General features: G+C 40.2%; 1 protein-coding gene across 3 annotated transcripts; it reads left to right on the forward strand.

The window, feature by feature from the left end:
- Positions 1 to 590: 590 nt before the first annotated feature.
- TBP (TATA-box binding protein) lies at positions 591 to 18,700 on the forward strand. 3 transcript variants are annotated; one of them, XM_032162658.2, is made up of 8 exons: positions 591 to 683; positions 3,133 to 3,337; positions 7,985 to 8,397; positions 11,080 to 11,167; positions 12,469 to 12,560; positions 15,456 to 15,623; positions 17,249 to 17,343; positions 18,021 to 18,700. In XM_032162658.2, the coding sequence occupies exons 2-8, from the start codon at positions 3,284 to 3,286 to the stop codon at positions 18,098 to 18,100; spliced, it is 990 nt and encodes a 329-aa protein (XP_032018549.1). In that variant the 5' UTR covers positions 591 to 683; positions 3,133 to 3,283; the 3' UTR covers positions 18,101 to 18,700. The 3 variants fall into 3 exon arrangements, with proteins under 3 accessions (XP_032018549.1, XP_032018547.1, XP_058291691.1); XM_032162656.2 differs by having other exon boundaries at positions 3,136 to 3,337; XM_058435708.1 differs by lacking the exon at positions 591 to 683 and adding an exon at positions 821 to 1,205 and having other exon boundaries at positions 3,136 to 3,337.
- Positions 18,701 to 20,163: the final 1,463 nt, after the last annotated feature.

A 20,163-nucleotide genomic window follows, 5' to 3' on the forward strand; every position in this document is an offset into this window, starting at 1 on the left:
GAAATGGGAGTGGCAGAACTGAATATAAATGCATGTGTAAACACAAGCCGTTTGTTTTGCTTAGTGTTCCTTGTCATTCTACACTCTTGAAGATCAGCTAGCGTTCTTGCTGACAGGTAAGGAGCACGCGCTTACCGAGTGCCAAGCACTGCTCAGGCATTGATTCTGTCAATCTCTGTCAATCTCCCGACAGCCCACGGGTAAGCAGTGTTATCATTATTCAAGCTTACAGAAAAAACTGCGGGTGAGAGGTCAGGTAACTTGCCAAAGGTAACGCCGCTGGTTGCTTTAAACAACAACAACAACGACAACAACAAAACACACACACACATATACACACACACGCCATTTAAAAATCGATCTTTCCTAAGTCCAGCAAGGGCCAATTAGAGACGGCTGTGGCACGGCGGCCCCGCCCCGGAACTCCTCAAGAGCTTCGCCCCTCCTTACCTTAAGCTCTGCGCCTATGGAAACACAGGAAGTGACCTATGCCCACACTTCGCATGGCCTCGGCCCTAGTGGGAGCAACTCGCTGAAGCCGAGGGCAGAACTGGCGGAAGTGACATTATCAACGCGCGCCAGGAGTTCAGTGAGGTCGGGCAGGTTCGCTGTGGCGGGCGCTTGGGCCGCTGGCTGTTTAACTTCGCTTCCGTTGGCCCGTAGTGATCTTTGCAGTGACCCAGGTAACAGCTTGTACTCTTTTCTGACGGTTCGGGCGGAGGCGACCACTGCATTGAGGCCATGGGAGCAGTGGTGGAGAAGAAACTAGGAATTGGCGCGCGTGCAGGCCCCTGGGGGGACGTTCCTCCCTCTCGTGCTGCCGCCGTTCCGGCCTGTAACGGCCACTTGGCCGCCGCTCCCGCGTGGTGCCCTACTGTGCCGTGTTGCGCAAGCGGCTTCCCATCGTGCGATTGTGGGGCTCAGGGTACTACTGGCTGGCTGGGCGGCGGCAGGCGGGACAGGACAGTCCCTTGCATCGAAGACCCTAAGTTTACCCTGCCCTGTCCTGCCATCCGCTTCTTCTCCGTGTTAGAAGCAGATTCACCCTGATCTGTGCCCGCCTGTTTTGCTACCAACATTGAGACTTACTTTGTCAGAAGCCTGAGACAGCGGGCACGGTAGCGCTTAAGATATAATACACACCACTTTATTTACAGGGTCTCCCATCTCTCGGTTCAGGCCATCATGGTTTTCTAAATCTCTAGGTAGGCTTTTCTGTGAAAAGACTGTGCTTCATTTAGTTATACAGACACTAGAAGGCTATGCAGAATTAATTTGATTGCCTGCAAAAAATATTGGATTTGATATTTCCATTTCCAAGAGATGAAGATACCCAGCAAACAACTCTTTTCTGAGGATAAATTAGTGCAGTAATCACTGTGTGGTTTCTTCTGTAGACTTATTTGCAAAAAGTGGCCTGAAGCCACCGAAGGTCCTGGATAAATCTCTAATCATACTTATAATGGCTTTAAATTCTGCCATCATTATCTCTTGCCTCAACCTTAGATTCCTGAAACGGAACTTCCAGCCTCCAGTTCTACTCCTCTCAAATTCATCTAGTGTTGCCAAATTAGATCTATTGATACTGCACTTCCAAAATCCGTAACTGTTATTATTGCCTATGCAATAACATTTAAAACTCCTGATAGTATGAGCCCACCAATATGTGCTGTCTCATCTCCTGCAGTGACCTTCTATACAGTCATGCTAAGCTTGTCGCCTGCATACTGCATGCTTTTTCAATCTGTTACCTCTTTCTGCTTGATTTCTCTTTTGTCTGAAGCCCTGATTTGTAAATTCCTACTCACCTTGTGAGACCCAAGTTAGATGGTCCCTGCTTTGTGAAAACACTGCTCTCTCTTCACAGTGATTGGCTGTTAGTCTATATTGTCTTCTCTTCCAGGGGTGCATATGGGCTCATTCATGATCACATACTGTATTCCAGGCATAGTGCTAGATGCAGAGATCACAAAGACATGTAGGCTGGTTTTTGCATTCAAGGAACTTAGCTTAGACCATACCTGCTATTATAATACTATGTTTTACAGTAATTATTTGCATACCCTTCATATTGAACACTTTGATGCCAAGGACTATATCCTCCTATCTTTATATCCTCATCTGCAGCACTTCTGTTATTGTTATTATAGGATAACTGTCAAAAAAAAGTATAATTTAAAAAATATCTGATATATTTATTTCCAGAAGTAGAGCTTGCTTTCTTTTTTGGTCTGTTTTTCAGCGATGAGTATGTAGGATAGATAGTCTTTGGGGGCCTTTGCCCTTTCAAAGTGATCGTCAGAGTCTTTCATACATTCAGCAAATATCTGAGTGTCTGTTCTGTACCAGCACATGCTTGAAGTACATATGCCTGAAGGATCTTTGGACATATAATTTGTAACTTTGAGACCTCTAAGTTCTATGTGAGAATATGTTGGTATAAACTCATTTCAGATGTGTCGTGAGTAAAGCGATGATGATTTAAGAAAAGTCAGATAACAGGCATAGTTTGCATTAATGTGTTCTAAAGAGGTAAGGTTATTACATTTATAAAAATTCAGGGCTTTATCTCTGTGCAGCTTTTCTCTTACAGTTTCATTACAGTAGGAGCTTGATAAATGATTACTCTGAAGTATATTGGATTACAATAGGAGCTTGATAAATGATTACTCTGAAGTATATTGGATTGAATTTAATATTTACTTAATTTTTTGCCCAAGACATTGTAGAGGATGTAAAATTGGAATATTTAAAGATCTGAACTTTGCCTAACAGTGCTGTGTATACAGTGCTTAGTAAATATTCTGCTCTGATATTACATTTTGCTTAGGAATTAGTTTTCTAGGTGTTTTTCCTCAAAAGTTTTTAATGCTGGTTATGACAGCTCGATTTTGAGCATTTTTCGAGTATTTAAACATGTAACAAAACGATTTTTGTTTTGTTGGCGATTTTACATGCAATCACCGGTAACATGGAAGGAATAAGACTTTAGGATTATAAGGTAAAAACAAATGTATTCCAAAATAGCTTCATTGGTTTTCACGTTTGTGTTTTGTATAGCCATAGAACTGGCTTGTAGGACTGTACAGGCTACCTGGATCCTTAAATTAAACTTCAGACTTTTTTCCAAAGCAGCATCAGTGTTTCTTGGTGTGTGAAGATAACCCAAGGAACTGAGGAAGTTGCTGAGAAGAGTGTGCTGGAGATGCTCTAGGAAAAAATTGAATAGTGAGACGAGTTCCAGCCCAAGGGTTTCTGGTTTGCCAAGAAGAAAGTGAACATCATGGATCAGAACAACAGCCTGCCACCTTACGCCCAGGGCTTGGCCTCCCCTCAGGTAATACAGCAGGAGGGAGAGAATAGGGAGGGCGGAAATATGAACTGCAAGAGATGGTATCAAAAGGCAAGGAAGGGCATTTAATGATCTGTTTTTGAAAATGATTGAATATATTTTTTAAGCCTTATTTTGATGAGAAGTTCTATTAGGCTTTGAATAGGCACAATGGTGTTTATTTGAGGAGTCTGTTTGGAAGCTAAGTTATATATTTATAAAACACCTAATATTTTGATAAACACATGAGAATGTTCCAAATGATTATATAGGGTCTTTGATTTTGAAAATCACCCTCACCAAATTATTTTCTAGTTTTATTTTTCCCCTTTTACATTTCAAGTTCTCAACCACCCATCTACTTTAAAAATTTTTCAGCCTGGGTGCAGTGGTTCACGCCTGTAATCTCAGCACTTTGGGAGGCCAAGGTGGGGGGAATCACCTGAGGTCAGGAGTTCGAGACCAGCCTGGCCAACGTGGCAAAACCTCATCTCTACAAAATATACAAAAATTAGCCAGGCGTTGTGGCAGGTGCCTGTAATCCCAGCTACTTGGGAGGCTGAGGCAGGGAGAACTGCTTGAACCCGGGAGGTGGAGGTTGCAGTGAGCAGAGGTCGTGCCACTGCACTCCAGCGTGGGAGACAGAGCGAGACTCTGTCTCAAAAAAACTCATTTTAAGTGTCTGTTTTGATAATTACATAATGTATAAGTTACAGAACATTTCAATTACCTTAAAAAGTCCCTTCTTCCCCTTTATAGTCACTCTGCTGGCCCCAGGTAACTACTGAATCTGCTTTTCAATGCTGAAGATTAGTTTCGTCTATTCTAGAATTTCATATAGATGGAATCATAGTGTATGCTTTTTTGTGTATGTTTGACTTCTTAGCCCAATATACTGTTTGTATATCAGTAGTTAATCCATTGTATAGCTAAGTATCACTCCATTGTTTGGATGTTCCACAGTTCATCCATTCTCCAGTTGCTCACATTTGGGGTCTTTCCAGTTTGGAGCTATTATGAATAAAAGCACTGTAAACATTTGTGTAGACTTTGAATGCACTGTTTTTATTTCTCATGGGTAAATACTTAGGAGTAGGATTGCTAGGTCCTATATTGGTGTATGTATAACTTTATAAGAAACTGCCAAACTGTTTTCTGAAGTGGCTGTATTGTTTTGCAGCATAAGAGATTTAAGTTGCTCCACATCCTAACCAACACTTCGTGCTGTCAGTCTTTCTACTTTTACTCTAGTGATTGCTTAGTAGTATCTTATTGTAGTTTTGATTTTTATTTGCCTGATTACTAATGTTTCTGAGCACCTTGGCAAGTGCTTGTCAGCCACTCATACACAGGCCCACCTCACTTTACTGCACTTCACTTTACTGCATGTTTGACAAATTGAAGGTTGTGGTAAACCTGTACCCAGCAAGTCTTGGCGTTATTTTTCCAACAGTGTGTACTCACTTCATGTCTTGGGGTTAGATTTTGGTAATTTTTGCGGGATTTCAAACTTTTTCATTATTATCTGTTATTGTTTTCAAACTTTTTCTTTTTCTTTTTCTTTTTTTTTTTTTTTTTCCAGACAGTCACTCTGTTGCGCAGGCTGGAGTGCAGTGGTGTAGTCTTGGCTCACTGCAACCTCCATCTCCCGTGTTCAAGCAATTCCCCTGCCTCAGCCTCACGAGTAGCTAGGATTACAGGCATGCACCACTACACCCAGCTAAATTTTGTATTTTTAGTGGAGACGGAGTTTCACCATGTTGGCTAGGCTGGTATCAAACTACTGGCTGCAAGTGATCCATCTGCCTTGGCCTCCCAAAGTGTTGGGATTACAGGCATAAGCCACTGTGCCCAGTCAAACCTTTTCATTATTATCTGTTATTGTGATCAGTGATCTTTGATGTTACTATTGTAATTATTATTGAATGCCATAAACTGCATCCGTATAATACAGGAACTTAACTGATAAATGTCTACAATCTGACCAGCCATTCCCCCATCTCTCTCCCTCTCCTTGGTCTTCCCTAGTCCTTGAGACACAACAATATGGAAATTAGGCTAATTAATAACCTTACAGTGACTTTTAATTAACTGTTCAGATGAAGGGAAGAGCTGCACATCTCTCATTTTAAACCAAAAGCTAGAAATGATTATACTTAGTGAAGAAGGCATGTTGAAAGCTGAGACAGGCTAAAAGCTAGGCCTCTTGCACCAAAATAGTTAGCCAAGTTGTGAATGCAAGGGAAAAGTTCTTAAAGGAAATTAGAAGTGCTACTCCAGTAAACCCACAAGTGATAAGAAAGCAAAACAGCCTTATTGCTTATATGGAGAAAGTTTGACTGGTCTGGATAGAAGATCATACCACCCATACATCCCCTTAAGCCAAAGTGTAATCCAGAGCAAGGCCTTAACTCTCTTCAATTCTGTAAAGGCTGAGAGAGGAGAGGAAGCTGTAGAAGAAAATTTTGAAACTAGCAGAGGTTTATTCATGACCTTTAATAAAGGAGAGAAGCCTTCTCCACAACATAGAAATGCAACGTGAAGCAGCAAGTTATCTGGAAGATCTAGCTGAGATAATTGATGAAGGTGACTATACTAATATACTAAATAATGGATTTTTAATGTAGATGAAACAGCCTTCTACTGGAAGAAGATGCTATCTAGGACTTTTATAGCTAGAGAGGAGAAATCAATGCCTAGCTTCAAAGCTTCAGAGGATTGGCTGACTGTAGTTAGGGGCTAATAGAGCTGGTGACTTTAAGTTGAAGCCAATGCTCATCTACTGTTCTAAAATCATAGAGCACTTAAGAATTACGCTAAATCTACTGTGCCTGTTCTCAGTAAACAGAACAACAAAACCTGATGAGAGCACGTCTGTTTACAGCATGGTTTACTGAACATTTTAAGCTCTTTGAGATCTACTCAGAAAAAAAGTTTCATTTCAAAATATTACTCACTGACAGTGTAACTAGTTGTCCACAAGCTCTGATGGAGAAGAAAAAGGAGATTAATATTGTTTTCATGCCTGCTTAAATAATATATCCATTCTTCAGCCCATGGATCAAGGAGTAATTTCAACTTTCAATTCTTACTATTTAAGAAATACAGCAGGGCATGGTGGCTCATGCTTGTAATCTCGGTACTTTGGGAGGCCAAGGTGGAAGGATCACTCAAAGCCAGGAGCTCGAGACCAACCTGGGTAACAAAACAAGTCCCTGTTGCGACAAAAAAAAAATTTTTTTGAATTAGCTGGTCATGGTGGCATGTGCCTGTAGTCCCAGCTACTTGGGAGGCTGAGGCGGGAGGGTCACTTGAGTCCAGAAGTTAAAGGCTATGTTGGAGACCCTGTCTCAAAGAAAGGAAGCAGGGAGGGACATATGCTGTAGCTGCCATAGATAATGATTCCTCTGATGGATCTGGGCAAAGTGAATTGAAAACCTTCTGGAAAAGATTCACCATTCTAGATGCCATTAAGAAAGTTCGTGATTCATGGGAGGAGGGTGAAATATCAACATGAATAAGAGTTTGGAAGAAGTTGATTCCAACCCTCATGGATGACTTTGAGAGGTTCTAGACTTCAGTGCTAGAAGTTACTGCAGGTGTAGTGGAGATAGCAAGTGAACTAGAATTAGAAGTGAATCTGAAGATGTGACTGATTTGCTGCAACTTTTTGATAAAACCTGAACAGATGAGGAGTTGCTTCTTGTGGATAAGCAAAGAAAGTGGTTTCTTGAGATGGAATTGACTCCTGGTGAAGAATTGATGACTTTAGAATATTACATAAACTTAGTTGATAAAGCAGCAGCAGGGTTTGAGAGGATTGACTCCAATTTTGAAATAAGTTCTAGTGTGGGTAAAATGCTGTCAGACAGCATCCTATGCTACAGAGACATCTTCAGTGAAAGGAAGAGTTAGTCGGTGTGGCAAACTTCGTCCGTCTTATTTTAAGAAATTGCCACAGCTACCACCCTGATCCGTCAGCAGCCATCAACATCGAGGCAAGACCCTCTGTCAGCAAAAAGATGATGATTTGCCGCAGGCTCACATGATTGTAGCATTTTTAGCAATAAAGCATTTTTAAATTAAGGTATATGCATATTATCAGACATAATGCTACTGCACACTTAATAGACTATAGTGTTAACATAACTTTTGTAGACACTGGGAAATAGAGATGGTCTGGAACCTAACCCGCAGTATCTCTGAGGTATGCCTGCATCTTCATTTATAATATGTCCTTCACATCTTTTGCCCTTTATTATTTTATTTGTTGATCTTCTTTTATGGAGTTGTCAGAGCTCTTTATTATTCTGTTTACCAGTCCTTTCTCAGATGTATGTATTGTAGGTATTTTTTTTCCCAGTCCGTGGCCTGCCTTTTAATTTTCTCAGTGGTGTCTTTCAAAGAACAGAAGTTTTCAATGTTTCCGAAGTTCAGTTTATCAATTTTTCTTCATGTTTATCTACCATGTGGTATTAAAGAAGAAAGCAATATGTATAAGAATAGCTGATTCTTCCATAATTAATGTTTAATAACCCCATTATTCTCAGAAGGCATCTGTCTTTGCACATCTCACCTGCTGTTCCACCAAGAAAGTTCCACAAACACTTAGCAGCAGCTGGCCTAACCTATTTTTCTCCTTGCTTTCCACAGGGTGCCATGACTCCCGGAATCCCTATCTTTAGTCCAATGATGCCTTATGGCACTGGATTGACCCCACAGCCTATTCAGAACACCAATAGTCTGTCTATTTTGGAAGAGCAGCAAAGGCAGCAGCAGCAACAACAGCAGCAGCAGCAGCAGCAGCAGCAACAGCAACAACAGCAGCAGCAGCAGCAGCAGCAGCAGCAACAGGCAGTGGCAGCTGCAGCCGTTCAGCAGTCAACGTCCCAGCAGGCAACACAGGGAACCTCAGGCCAGGCACCACAGCTCTTCCACTCACAGACTCTCACAACTGCACCCTTGCCGGGCACCACTCCACTGTATCCCTCCCCCATGACCCCCATGACCCCCATCACTCCTGCCACACCAGCTTCGGAGAGTTCCGGGATTGTACCGCAGCTGCAGTGAGTACTTGGTGTTTTATGTTTCCTCTCACTTAGGAGTCCCTTTGAGTTGTGTTCCTGCTCTGTTTTCAGATGGATCCTTTTATTAAGGGAGGGAGTGGCACTAACAGTAATTGTGTATCAGAATTTGCTTTATCTCACACTTGGGAAAGGGAAGCAAAGCTCTTAGTGTCCTCAGTAAAAGGCTCTTAACAGGTTTAGAAATGTGGTCATTTGGCCGGGCGCGGTGGCTCACGCTTGTAATCCCAGCACTTTGGGAGGCCGAGGCGGGCGGATCACGAGGTCAGGAGATCGAGACCACGGTGAAACCCCGTGTCTACTAAAAATACAAAAAATTAGCCGGGCGTGGTGGCGGGCGCCTGTAGTCCCAGCTACTCGGAGAGGCTGAGGCAGGAGAATGGCGTGGACCCGGTAGGCGGAGCTTGCAGTGAGCCGAGATTGCACCACTGCACTCCAGCCTGGGCGACAGAGGGAGACTCCGTCTCAAAAAAATAAAAAAAATAAAAAAAAAAAAAGAAATGTGGTCATTTGTGTTTACATACCTGAGCCAATAAAATTTAATCTTTCACTGTTGTTATTATTATATTATAGGCATTTCCCTGTATCTGATATTGCTAAATCACAATGTTATGTAGTCTCTTTCCCTTATGCTATTTTAGGTCTTTAGTCACAATATCAGTATAATTTCTGGTAGTTCTTGTTTTTTGTTTTTACCATGGGGGCTGCATATAATCTTTGAAGGTTTGTGTCCTTCCCACAAAATGAGGATGACTGTTCTTGTCGTAAATGGATTTTTCTACCTAAATGAAGTGGGTTCTATATGTAACAGTGTAGTAGGGGTAGGAAATAATTTCATCTTCCTGAAAAACCAGCAATATTTCCAAATAATCCCAGTCAATAAGAAGTGTATAGCTTTCCATTTTAGAAAGCTTAAGACCAAATTAAAAGGTTACTTGCAGTCTCTGCATCTCATCTCAGTTTTCTTGTACAGATACCTTCCTCCTTCATACTCCCTTTAGATCTAGTATTTCCTATTTGCATTTATTCACCTTGTTACATATATGGTTGTTGTTTATAAGCTATCTCTGATCATTTTTGGAACTAAGTGTGTGTAATCGTGGATGCTGACTTTCACCCAAAGACCTAAATCTTGCCTCCACAATTTTGTTTGACCCCACACACAATTTTAAAAACAAGAGTAATTTTAGTGATTTTAGAGAGAGCCCTTTTTAGCTCATCCTTGTCTATACTGCTCCCATGCGTCCAGCATGCTTGTCTGACTCCCAGGAGTATTTAAGTTTGCATTTCTGATTTAAATAATAAATTATAAATAGTACAGTCAGGTGTTTGTTTCTTGCCAGTGCCTTTGTTGTTCTGATACTCCCCAGAGCATCCAGTCATCCCCATTCCTGAATTTCCACTATCTACTAAGAACCCTCCTGGGTGGTAATTCAGTGCCCTCTCAATCTTGTAGGCTTAAGAGGGATTAAGGTAAATATTTAATTAATGAAAATATATAAGAATACATTTAACAATTATGTGACTAAAGTTGTGATAGACATACTAAAATCTACTTGATATAGTTCATAAGTGGACAAATGCTAAAGGCAAATGTGTATACAACGGTGATTGGAAGGAAATAAGATGATATGGAAACGAAAACATTCATTGTGTGGATCAACCTAATTGGCTTTTACAGTTGTGTATCATAGACTGCCATTCTCTTTTGAAAAAAAATTATGAGCCATCAAGTTTTCAAAAGTATTGCCTTTTGACAGTACAAGACAAAGAACCAGGAGCAACAATGAGCTAAAACCTCTTTGAACCTACGTCTTTGAAATCTGGACTCGATATTCTTGGGAAGCTGATTTCCAGGGCCATGCCAGACAGTTGTTGAGCAGTTAATTGCATTCAAAGGGCATTGTCCATTTCAAGTATATATACTTTCATAAGCAGAAAAATGTACAATGAAAATGTGGGTTTGTTTAAATTTTTATTAAAATTTCTAATAGAGTTGCTTTTTAGTTTGTCTTTATTCTTGTATAAGTTATTCATGAAATGATTTAAGAACACTCAGAAATGAAAGGGGTCAGTGGACCCAGATGCCTCTGTTTATCCTTATTTACTGAGAGTTAATTAGAAGAGAAAGCAGGGTTTTGCTTTTTTTTTTTTTTTTTTTTTTTGCTAAAGACACTTAGCTCTTGTTTTTCGAAAGATACTTACTTTGAGAGAACTGGGCAGTTCATGCCTGCTTGTTTTCATTATAAATAGTGACTTAGGAGTAGGGTGGTGGTGGTGGCTTTTCAGAGCTCACAGATGAGAATTGAGTTTGTCTGTGAGAAGGCTAAGGGCAGGCTCTGGAGACAGACAGACTCAAATCCTGGCTCCTCCACTTGGGAGCCATTGCATCCTGAGCAAGGTGCACTGCCTTTAAGCCTCAGCTTATTTATCCAAATGTGTGAATACTGGCAACTTCTACCTCAGTGCATTATAAGTATTAAATGGAATAATCTATCTAAAATGCTCAACATGTGCATGATACTTGTTAAACAATAAATGTGAGCAGTTAAAAAAAATTAAAGCCTGGTTGAAATAATGAGATGTCTGCATAATTTCTAACACCTCATCCAATGAAAGTTAAGTAATTTAAATAGTTGTGTTTTCTTTTTAAATTTCTTACAGAAATATTGTATCCACAGTGAATCTTGGTTGTAAACTTGACCTAAAGACCATTGCACTTCGTGCCCGAAATGCCGAATATAATCCCAAGGTTAGATTTAATGGATTTCTTTTTTTTTTTTTCTTTTTTGTCTTTGCCATGTCTCTGTATTTTAATGTATTTCACGCTGTATAACAAATGTCTGTAGATCAGGCCAGGCACAGTGGCTAATGCCTGTAATCCCAGCACTTTGGGAGGCTGAGGAAGGAGAATTGCTGGAGCCTAGGAGATCAACACCAGCCCAGGCAACATGGCAAGACCCTGTCTCTTAAAAAAAAATCGGCTGGGCTTGGTGGCTCACACGTGTAATCCCAGCACTTTGGGAGGCCGAGGCGGGCAGATCATCTGAGGTCAGGAGTTCAAGACCATCCTGGCCAACACAGTGAAACCCCGTCTCTACTAAAAATACAAAAATTTGCCGAGAGTGGTGGCATGCGCCTGTAATCCCAGCTACTTGGGAGGCTGAGGCAGGAGAATCACTTGAACCTGGGAGGCAGAGGGTGCAGTGAGCGGAGATTGCGCCATTGCATTCCAGCCTGGCAACAGAGCGAGACTCCACCTCAAAAAAAAAAAATCTGTATATCAAAGAGTTTGTGTTATACTTATTCCTTGACACCAACAAAATGAAGATCTAAAGTAAAATGTGCATTGTTTTGTATCTTTTATTGAGTGTCTGTGATATAAGAATCCCTGGGAATACAGCAGTCTATAAAATAAGCTAAGTTATATATATATTGTATTGGGATCATGTGAAGAATTTTGTATATGTATAGGGATGATGTTTGCCAGCTATAGTAGGCAAAGTAATTTGGATAAACATTAGCTGGGTTGAGAGAAGTGTTAAGTAATGGACTTAGGGTGCATTTTAAAATGCTTGAAACATAATGCCTAAGATCTGAAAGATAGCTAAGGGTCTGAAAATAACTTTTTAACCACTCATAAGGAGTCTGTATGACATGTACCATTCTAAGAATTAATCTTTCATCTATTATAATCACATTTACTTGAATACAAATATAAAGTAGAAACAGAAGCACTGGTGTTTATTGAGAACATAACCAAATTTTGCAAACATTTCTCTTGATGGAAAGCTCATGTGAAAGAACATACAGATCTTGGTATAACTTGGTAGTCACAATTGATTATTTTCTGCTCCTTATGCAAAGGAATATTTGTTACATGTGGTGTATGCAAATCCTTTACAGATATACAGAAATACAGGACAAATATTTTGATAATTAGATGTACTATGTCCTTCCTACCAGTTGTGATTTTTTGTCAATGGGTAGTTCTCCTAACAAAATTGAGCAGTTTGGCATGACCTCACTAATTATTCTCTCTGACCATTTTAGCGGTTTGCTGCGGTAATCATGAGGATAAGAGAGCCACGAACCACGGCACTGATTTTCAGTTCTGGGAAAATGGTGTGCACAGGAGCCAAGAGGTAGCCGTAAGAAATTCATTCTTCTGGCCTATGGGTTATGAATGAAAAGGTGCTATCTCATTGTTTTTAGGTTATTAGGTTAGCACTTTAACATGTTATTATTGCTTTCTTATAAAAACCATTTTAATAAGATTCTATTAATTTTATTTTTATTTATTTATGTATTATTTGATTCTATTAATTTTAGATAGCAGTGATTTCATTTTCTTAAAAATTAGATATGGGCAGGCGTGGTGTCTCACCAAGGCGGGCAAATCACTTGAGGCCAGGAGTTCGAGACCAGCCTGGCCAACACGGTGAAACTCCATCTGTACTAAAAATACAAAAATTAGCCAGGCGTGGTAGTGGATGTCTGTAGTCCCAGCTACTTGGGAGGCTGAAGCATGAGAATCGCTGAAATCTGGGAGGTGGAGGTTGCAGTGAACTGAGATTATGCCACTGTACTCCAGCATGGGAGACAGAACAAGACACTTTCTCCAGAAAAAAAAAAAAAAAAAAAAAATTAGGTAAGCTGTAATACAACATCAGAACTATTAATAAAATTCCCTTTACGTGAAAAATGTTGTAAATAACACAAATACATCTTGAAATGGAAGAAAAATGATAAGAATGAAAACACTTCTAAGCTAATGATGTAAGGGCTTTGCAGACCTTACTGGGCCTGGCAGCGTGACAGCACCACGTGTTGGCCGCAGAAACCTGCCGTCTCACTGGAACTAGCTTTCATTATGAGTGTTTGAGTTGTGCAGATCTTAAGGAATGCACCCATATTATAAAATGTCATTGCCTATATTCTCCATCTGAAGTGATCCTGTCTGAAGGTTAGTGCTCTGGGGACCTGACTATTCTAAACAGAGCTCATATACCTGGTAGGAGTCAAAAACCAGGGGGAAAATTAGTGACATTAGCTTCATAAATGAACTGAACAAATAAACTAAAACTTTTTTTTTTTTTTTTGAGACGGAGTCTTGCTCTGTCACCCAGCCTGGAGTGCAGTGGCGCAATCTCGGCTCACTGCAAGCTCTGCCTCCTGGGTTCACGCCATTCTCCGGCCTCAGCCTCTCCGAGTAGCTGGGACTACAGGCGCCCGCCACCACGCCAGGCTAATTTTTTGTATTTTTAGTAGAGACGGGGTTTCACCGTGGTCTCGATCTCCTGACCTCGTGATCCGCCCGCCTCGGCCTCCCAAAGTGCTGGGATTACAAGCGTGAGCCACCGCGCCCGGCCACTAAAACTTTTTAAATGAAAGAGTATTAAATGTACCTGGAGGTATCAACACATAGAAGGGGCTGCGGATGTCTTTGCTTATTCTGAAGTTTGAAATTGTCTTTCAGTGAAGGGAATGCCATTGGTGTGGACATTCTGGTTCCTGGTCTCCGAGTTTTTTCAGAATGCAGGACAAGGATCTGTTCTTACCTTTCACTTCCCCTTGGCCACAATATGCAGTAGTAACCTTTTTAATTAAGAGCCGTTTTGTTTGCTTGTTTTCCCCTGCATGGAACATCAGAAACTTTTGGTTTATCAAGGCAAGCTTTTCATGCAGCATTTAGCCTTTTTGTCCCAGAGCATCTGAAAACTGAATATTGTGTATCTAGTTGGATGACTATTTCATCAAGACAAGAAACCACCAGTAAATTTACCTGAAAATTAAAAGCATAGCATATATATGTATGCTTGATTTTTGTTCTTCCTGATCCCCTGCATCTGATAGTCTTTTAACGGTAATATTTTCACATTCTTTTTTGTTGTTGTTGTTGTTTTTGAGATGGAGTCTCACTCTGCGCCCAGGCTGGAGTGCAGTGGGGCGATCTCGGCTCACTACAAGCTCTGCCTCGTGGGTTCATGCCATTCTCTTGCCTCAGCCTCCCGAGTAGGTGGGACTATAGGTGCCCGTCACCATGCCCGGCTAATTTTTTTGTGTTTTTAGTAGAGACGAGGTTTCACTGTGTTAGCCAGGATGATCTCGATCTCCTGACCTCATGATCTGCCTGCCTCAGCCTCCCAAAGTATTGTGATTACAGGTGCGAGCCACCATGCCCGGCCTGCCTGCCTGCCTTCCTTTTTCTCTTTTCTTTTTTCTCTTCTCTTCTTTCTTTTTTTCCTTTTCTTTCTTTTTTTTTTTTTTGGCAGAGTCGCCTAGGCTGGAGTACAGTGGCACATTCTTGGCTCATTGCAACCTCCACCTCCCAAGTTCAAATGATTCTCCTGCCTCAGCCTCTCAAGTAGCTGGGATTACAGGTGCCTGCCACCACGCCCGGCTAATTTTTGTATTTTTAGTAGAGATAGGGTTTCACCATGTTGACCAAACTGGTCTCGGAACTCTTGACCTCAGGTGATCTATCCGCCTTGGCCTCCCAAAGTGCTTGGGATTACAGGTGTAAGCCACCACACTTGGCCCACATTCTGCTTTTCTTATGTAAGCTCTGAACTGCTAAGTCATAGTTTTATTCAACAAATGACATAGGAATGTCTATTCATGATGAGTCTTGGTATAAAAGAGGATAGAATTAGTGAATACATTGTTCAATAATAAATCTCATCAACATTTTCTGATCAAAATGAAGTTTGTTAATTTTCTTCTCAGTAGAAATGCATGGGCTAAAATACATAAATAGTGATGATTGATGATGGTGATAATTCACATCCATAAAATCTAGGGCTACAATAATTTGGCGGATCGAAAGGCCATTTTGGCACACCCACATTTTCTGTCAAGGATCCAGGAATACTTTAGAAGGAATTGTGAATGTCTGTCAGTCTTTTCTCCTATTGCAAGAAGGCTGACCACTTTACACTTTATTAGTTTACTGTTTTGGACTTTTTATAAGTTATTAGTTTAAATAAGTATTTTAGCTGGCTCTGAGTATGAATAACTCACTTTTTTCCTTTCCCTAGTGAAGAACAGTCCAGACTGGCAGCAAGAAAATATGCTAGAGTTGTACAGAAGTTGGGTTTTCCAGCTAAGTTCTTGGACTTCAAGATTCAGAACATGGTGGGGAGCTGTGATGTGAAGTTTCCTATAAGGTTAGAAGGCCTTGTGCTCACCCACCAACAATTTAGTAGGTAAGTCTGAAATGTATTATGATTGCTCTTGGCAACAGTTCATTTATAATCTAAACATTGTTCAGAATAAAACACATGCAAAATATTCAGTATATGAGAACAGTTGACATGGTTATAGTTGTATGTATTCTTGCATTGTCTTCCTGATGTTCTCAGTCATATTTATCACCCTTACCAGCCTCTGCTTCCCTTAGCACTTAGCGGTACCCATAACTCCCCTTTGCTGGAATGAATTTGATTCTACTTCTGTATGTTTTATCATTTTATTGCTGAATACACTTGGAATGCATGAATTGAACCTAACCTTTTATATCAATTTTTTTTCCCAGTTTGGATCTTCTCTTTTAGTCAACATTGTGTCAGATCTACCAGCAAAGTGTGAAGTTGAGCCATAGGAACAACTTTCTATTATCTTCCCTGCTACTTGCAGGTGAAGACCCACAGGCAGGCAGCCCTGCCCACCTCACTGCTTCATCTCATGGTCTTCTGGTGTCTGTTCACAGGCACATTAGTTATGTGTGCCCCTTGGGCTCACTTGGTTCTTCCTGCCCTGGGCCTTTGCACTTGCCGCTTTTATGCCTAGTACACTCATTGCCCTTTTCACCTAGGAAGCTCCCACTTGAGTTCCATATGTCTACCCATTGCACTCTTCCTCAGAGAAGCCTGTCCTGAATTTTGTCTTAGGTCAGACACACAGAAACAGAGGCATCCTGTTTTCAGTCTGTCTGAACTGAGAAAAATGAGCTAGGTTTAGAAGAATATGTAGCAGGCCTGGCCTGGTGGCTCACGCCTGTAATCCCAGCACTTTGGGAGGCCGAGGCAGGCAGATCACTTGAGTTCAGGAGTTCAAGACCAGCCTGGCCAACATGGTGAAACCCCGTCTCTACTAAAAATACAAAAATTAGCTGGATATGGTGGTGCACGCCTGTAATCCCAGCTACACAGGAGGCTGAGGCAGGACAATCACTCAAACCCAGGAGGTGAAGGTTGCAGTGAGCCAAGATCATGCCACTGTACTCCAGCCTGGGCGACACAGCAAGACTCCATCTCAAAAAAAAAAGAATATATACCAATAGTCCATTCAGTCAGACAGCTTAATCAGGTATAGGTTAATTCTCAGGCTAGTATATAAGTTTGATTAAATTTCCTGACCACAGTTGACAGCTAGAGAATATTTCACTTTAAGGAGGTGAGATATGATTAAAAGTTAAACTGTCAGTATCAGATCTTAGAAGTAAATGATTATTAGGACTGTAATAGTAATTATTAGGACTGTAAAAGTAAAGGATTATTATCTGCATTAGATATCATTATATCTAATGATATAGAGACTGCAGACATAACTACAGGGCTCTTTTTCTTAAATCAGAAAATCCAGATTCAATAGAAATAGGGTAAAGTGATAGGAGGACAAATAGCCTCCCATCCAATGGTTATCAACGGATGACTACAAGTCGGCCTCACTTGCTTTAATTATTCTATCCTTTGATGCTGTTTGAAGAACTGTGCTTTACCTCGACTGGTTTGCTTGTTTATTCAGTATTTTTCCTTGTACAGGTCCTCATTTTATCTAAAAGCACACAAAGCTCTTAATTTCTAAACTGTTTTTGCAATTTTCCTTCCAGTTATGAGCCAGAGTTATTTCCTGGTTTAATCTACAGAATGATCAAACCCAGAATTGTTCTCCTTATTTTTGTTTCTGGAAAAGTTGTATTAACAGGTAAGTTATAACAGGAAGTAGTATCTGAAAGTTCGTAAGTGTTTTGAGTATGGCATTTTCTCAGTGCTGAAAAGAAATTTCAGTTTTGGGACAGTGGGCTAGCTTCTTGTACAAAGGCTTCCCACCCAAAGTCTGACGAGAAACCTGCGCACTAAAGGCACAGTGAGAGCAGGGAAGTCTGACCACAGCTCTGCAAGCAGACTTCCATTTACAGTGAGGAGGTGACCATTGCATCGAATAAAAGATGGTGTTTTCACTTGGAATTAGTTATCTGAAGTTTTAGGATTCTTCAGCAATATGATTATAGACAAGAAAAGAAGATTCAGAAAAGAGTTTAGTTGAAGGTAGCAATTGGGAGAAGAAGATTCAGTTGTTATGATTGCCGTCCTGCTTGATTTATGGCCTGGTTCAGGACCAAGATGAGAAGTGTGAATACATGCCTCTTGAGCTATAGAATGAGACGCTGGAGTCACTAAGATGATTTTTTAAAAGTATTGTTTTATAAACAAAAATAAGATTGTGACAAGGGATTCTACCATTAATGTTTTCATGTGTGTGCCTTAATCTGACTGGGTATGGTGAGAATTGTGCTTGCAGCTTTAAGGTAATAATTTTACCTTCTTAATATGTTAAGTGCCATTTCAGTCTCTCATCTCTACTCCAACTTGTCTTCTTAGGTGCTAAAGTCAGAGCAGAAATTTATGAAGCATTTGAAAACATCTACCCTATTCTAAAGGGATTCAGGAAGACGACGTAATGGCTGTCATGTACCCTTGCCTCCCCCACCGACTTTTTTTTTTTTTTTTTTTTAAACAAATCAGTTTGTTTTGGTACCTTTAAATGGTGGTGTTGTGAGAAGATGGATGTTGAGTTGCAGGTTGCGGCACCAGGTGATGATGCCCTTCTGTAAGTGCCCACCGCGGGATGCCGGGAAGGGGCATTATTTGTGCACTGAGAACACCGCGCAGCGTGACTGTGAGTTGCTCATACTGTGCTGCTATCTGGGCAGCGCTGCCCATTTATTTATATGTAGATTTTAAACACTGCTGTTGACAAGTTGGTTTGAGGGAGAAAACTTTAAGTGTTAAAGCCACCTCTATAATTGATTGGACTTTTTAATTTTAATGTTTTTCCCCATGAACCACAGTTTTTATATTTCTACCAGAAAAGTAAAAATCTTTTTTAAAAGTGTTGTTTTTCTAATTTATAACTCCTAGGGGTTATTTCTGTGCCAGACACATTCCACCTCTCCAGTATTGCAGGACAGAATACATGTGTTAATGAAAATGAATGGCTGTACATATTTTTTCTTTCTTCTGAGTACTCTGTACAATAAATGCAGTTTATAAAAGTGTTAGATTGTTGTTATACCTTGTAAGAGTCATGTGATCATACTGTTTTCCACAAAGTTGTATTTGAGATGTAATGCCTGAAACCATTTTGGTGTTTGTTTCAGTCAATATTTCATTGTATGCTGCAATGAAAACAGATTAATGATCTGAGAACTCACAGTTGCTCGGGAAATGTGTATTTATTACCTTCCATATATTGAGCAACTCCTGTTTTCTAGGTATTTTGCATACAGTGCCTGGAATCCTCACAAAACTTCAGTTAGGTTTTGTTCCTCTGTTGGAGGTGAGGAGATAAGGGCCCCAGCTGAGGGACTTGGCTAAGGTTACACGGCTAGTAAGTGGTAAAAATGAGTGAGTCCTTCAGGTGTAGAAGCTGGTGCCCTATCCACAGGCTGCCAACTCTGCAGTAACTTTTTTTTGCTTGTTTTGCAGTTTTTTTCTCATGGACTATCAGGTGGACATTTGTGGGTTCTTAGGTTTTATTGTTAGGGTGGTTTTTTTTTTTTTTTTTATTGTAAAAGTACATCTTCAGCTGATTCAGAGGAATAAAATCAGAAAGGGGAGGTCCTTCCTTCCTTTCTCTTCTGCCTCTTTCCCCAAGATAATGACCAGATTAGTGGGTATCTTCTAAGCTCTGTTCTGTCTGTCCTCTGGGCATGGCATTTGATCCCATTTTTGGAAAAAAAAAAAAAAATGATAATACATTCAATTTTATAGCTTTCCCTTTTTTCAGTCAATATATCATAAACCTATTTCCATGATTGGGAATCCAGGATACTCTTCCTAGGTACCTTCACTTACTGAGCTATTCCTGTAATTATGGTCATTTACGTGACCTCCAGTTTTTCAATATCATAAACAGCGCTGCAGGGAACATCCTTGTATGTGTATTTTTTGGATGAGTGCAGGTATTCATGTAGTAAACTTTCCTAGAAGAGGAACTAAAGACTATACATTCTGAGTTTTTTAATCAGTTGATACCAGATTGCAGTCCAAAGAGAACGGTGTATGAAATGCCCTTTTCTTGCATTTCCCAATCATTAGTGATGCCAATAATGTATGGATTAATTGGAAAGACATATTCCAATATTATCTCCTATCTAAGAAAGAAGTATCTCTTCATGTATGCAGGTTTTATGTTCCTCAGTAAAGTTTTATAATTTTTTTCACACAGGGCTTTTATATTTCATAAGTTATTACTTCCTTAATTCCTAAGTATATTATCATTTCTGTTTTATTACTGGAAGTTTTTAACACTTTAAAATGTATTGTTAATATTTTTCTCATTCCAAGTTTACTGAACTCCTATTACTGCTGATTTAGTTGATTGCATTGAAAGTTCTAGGCATGTAATCATCTGTAAATAGTAATTTTATGTTTTCCTTTCCAACATTTATTTTTCCTATCAGTGCCTAGGACTTTAATGTATAAAACTTAAAAAAAATCATCTCTTACAGTTGTAGCTACA

The sequence above is a fragment of the Hylobates moloch genome, unplaced genomic scaffold, assembly GCF_009828535.3.
Source record: "Hylobates moloch isolate HMO894 unplaced genomic scaffold, HMol_V3 SCAFFOLD_2, whole genome shotgun sequence".
NCBI classification, from domain to species: domain Eukaryota; kingdom Metazoa; phylum Chordata; class Mammalia; order Primates; family Hylobatidae; genus Hylobates; species Hylobates moloch.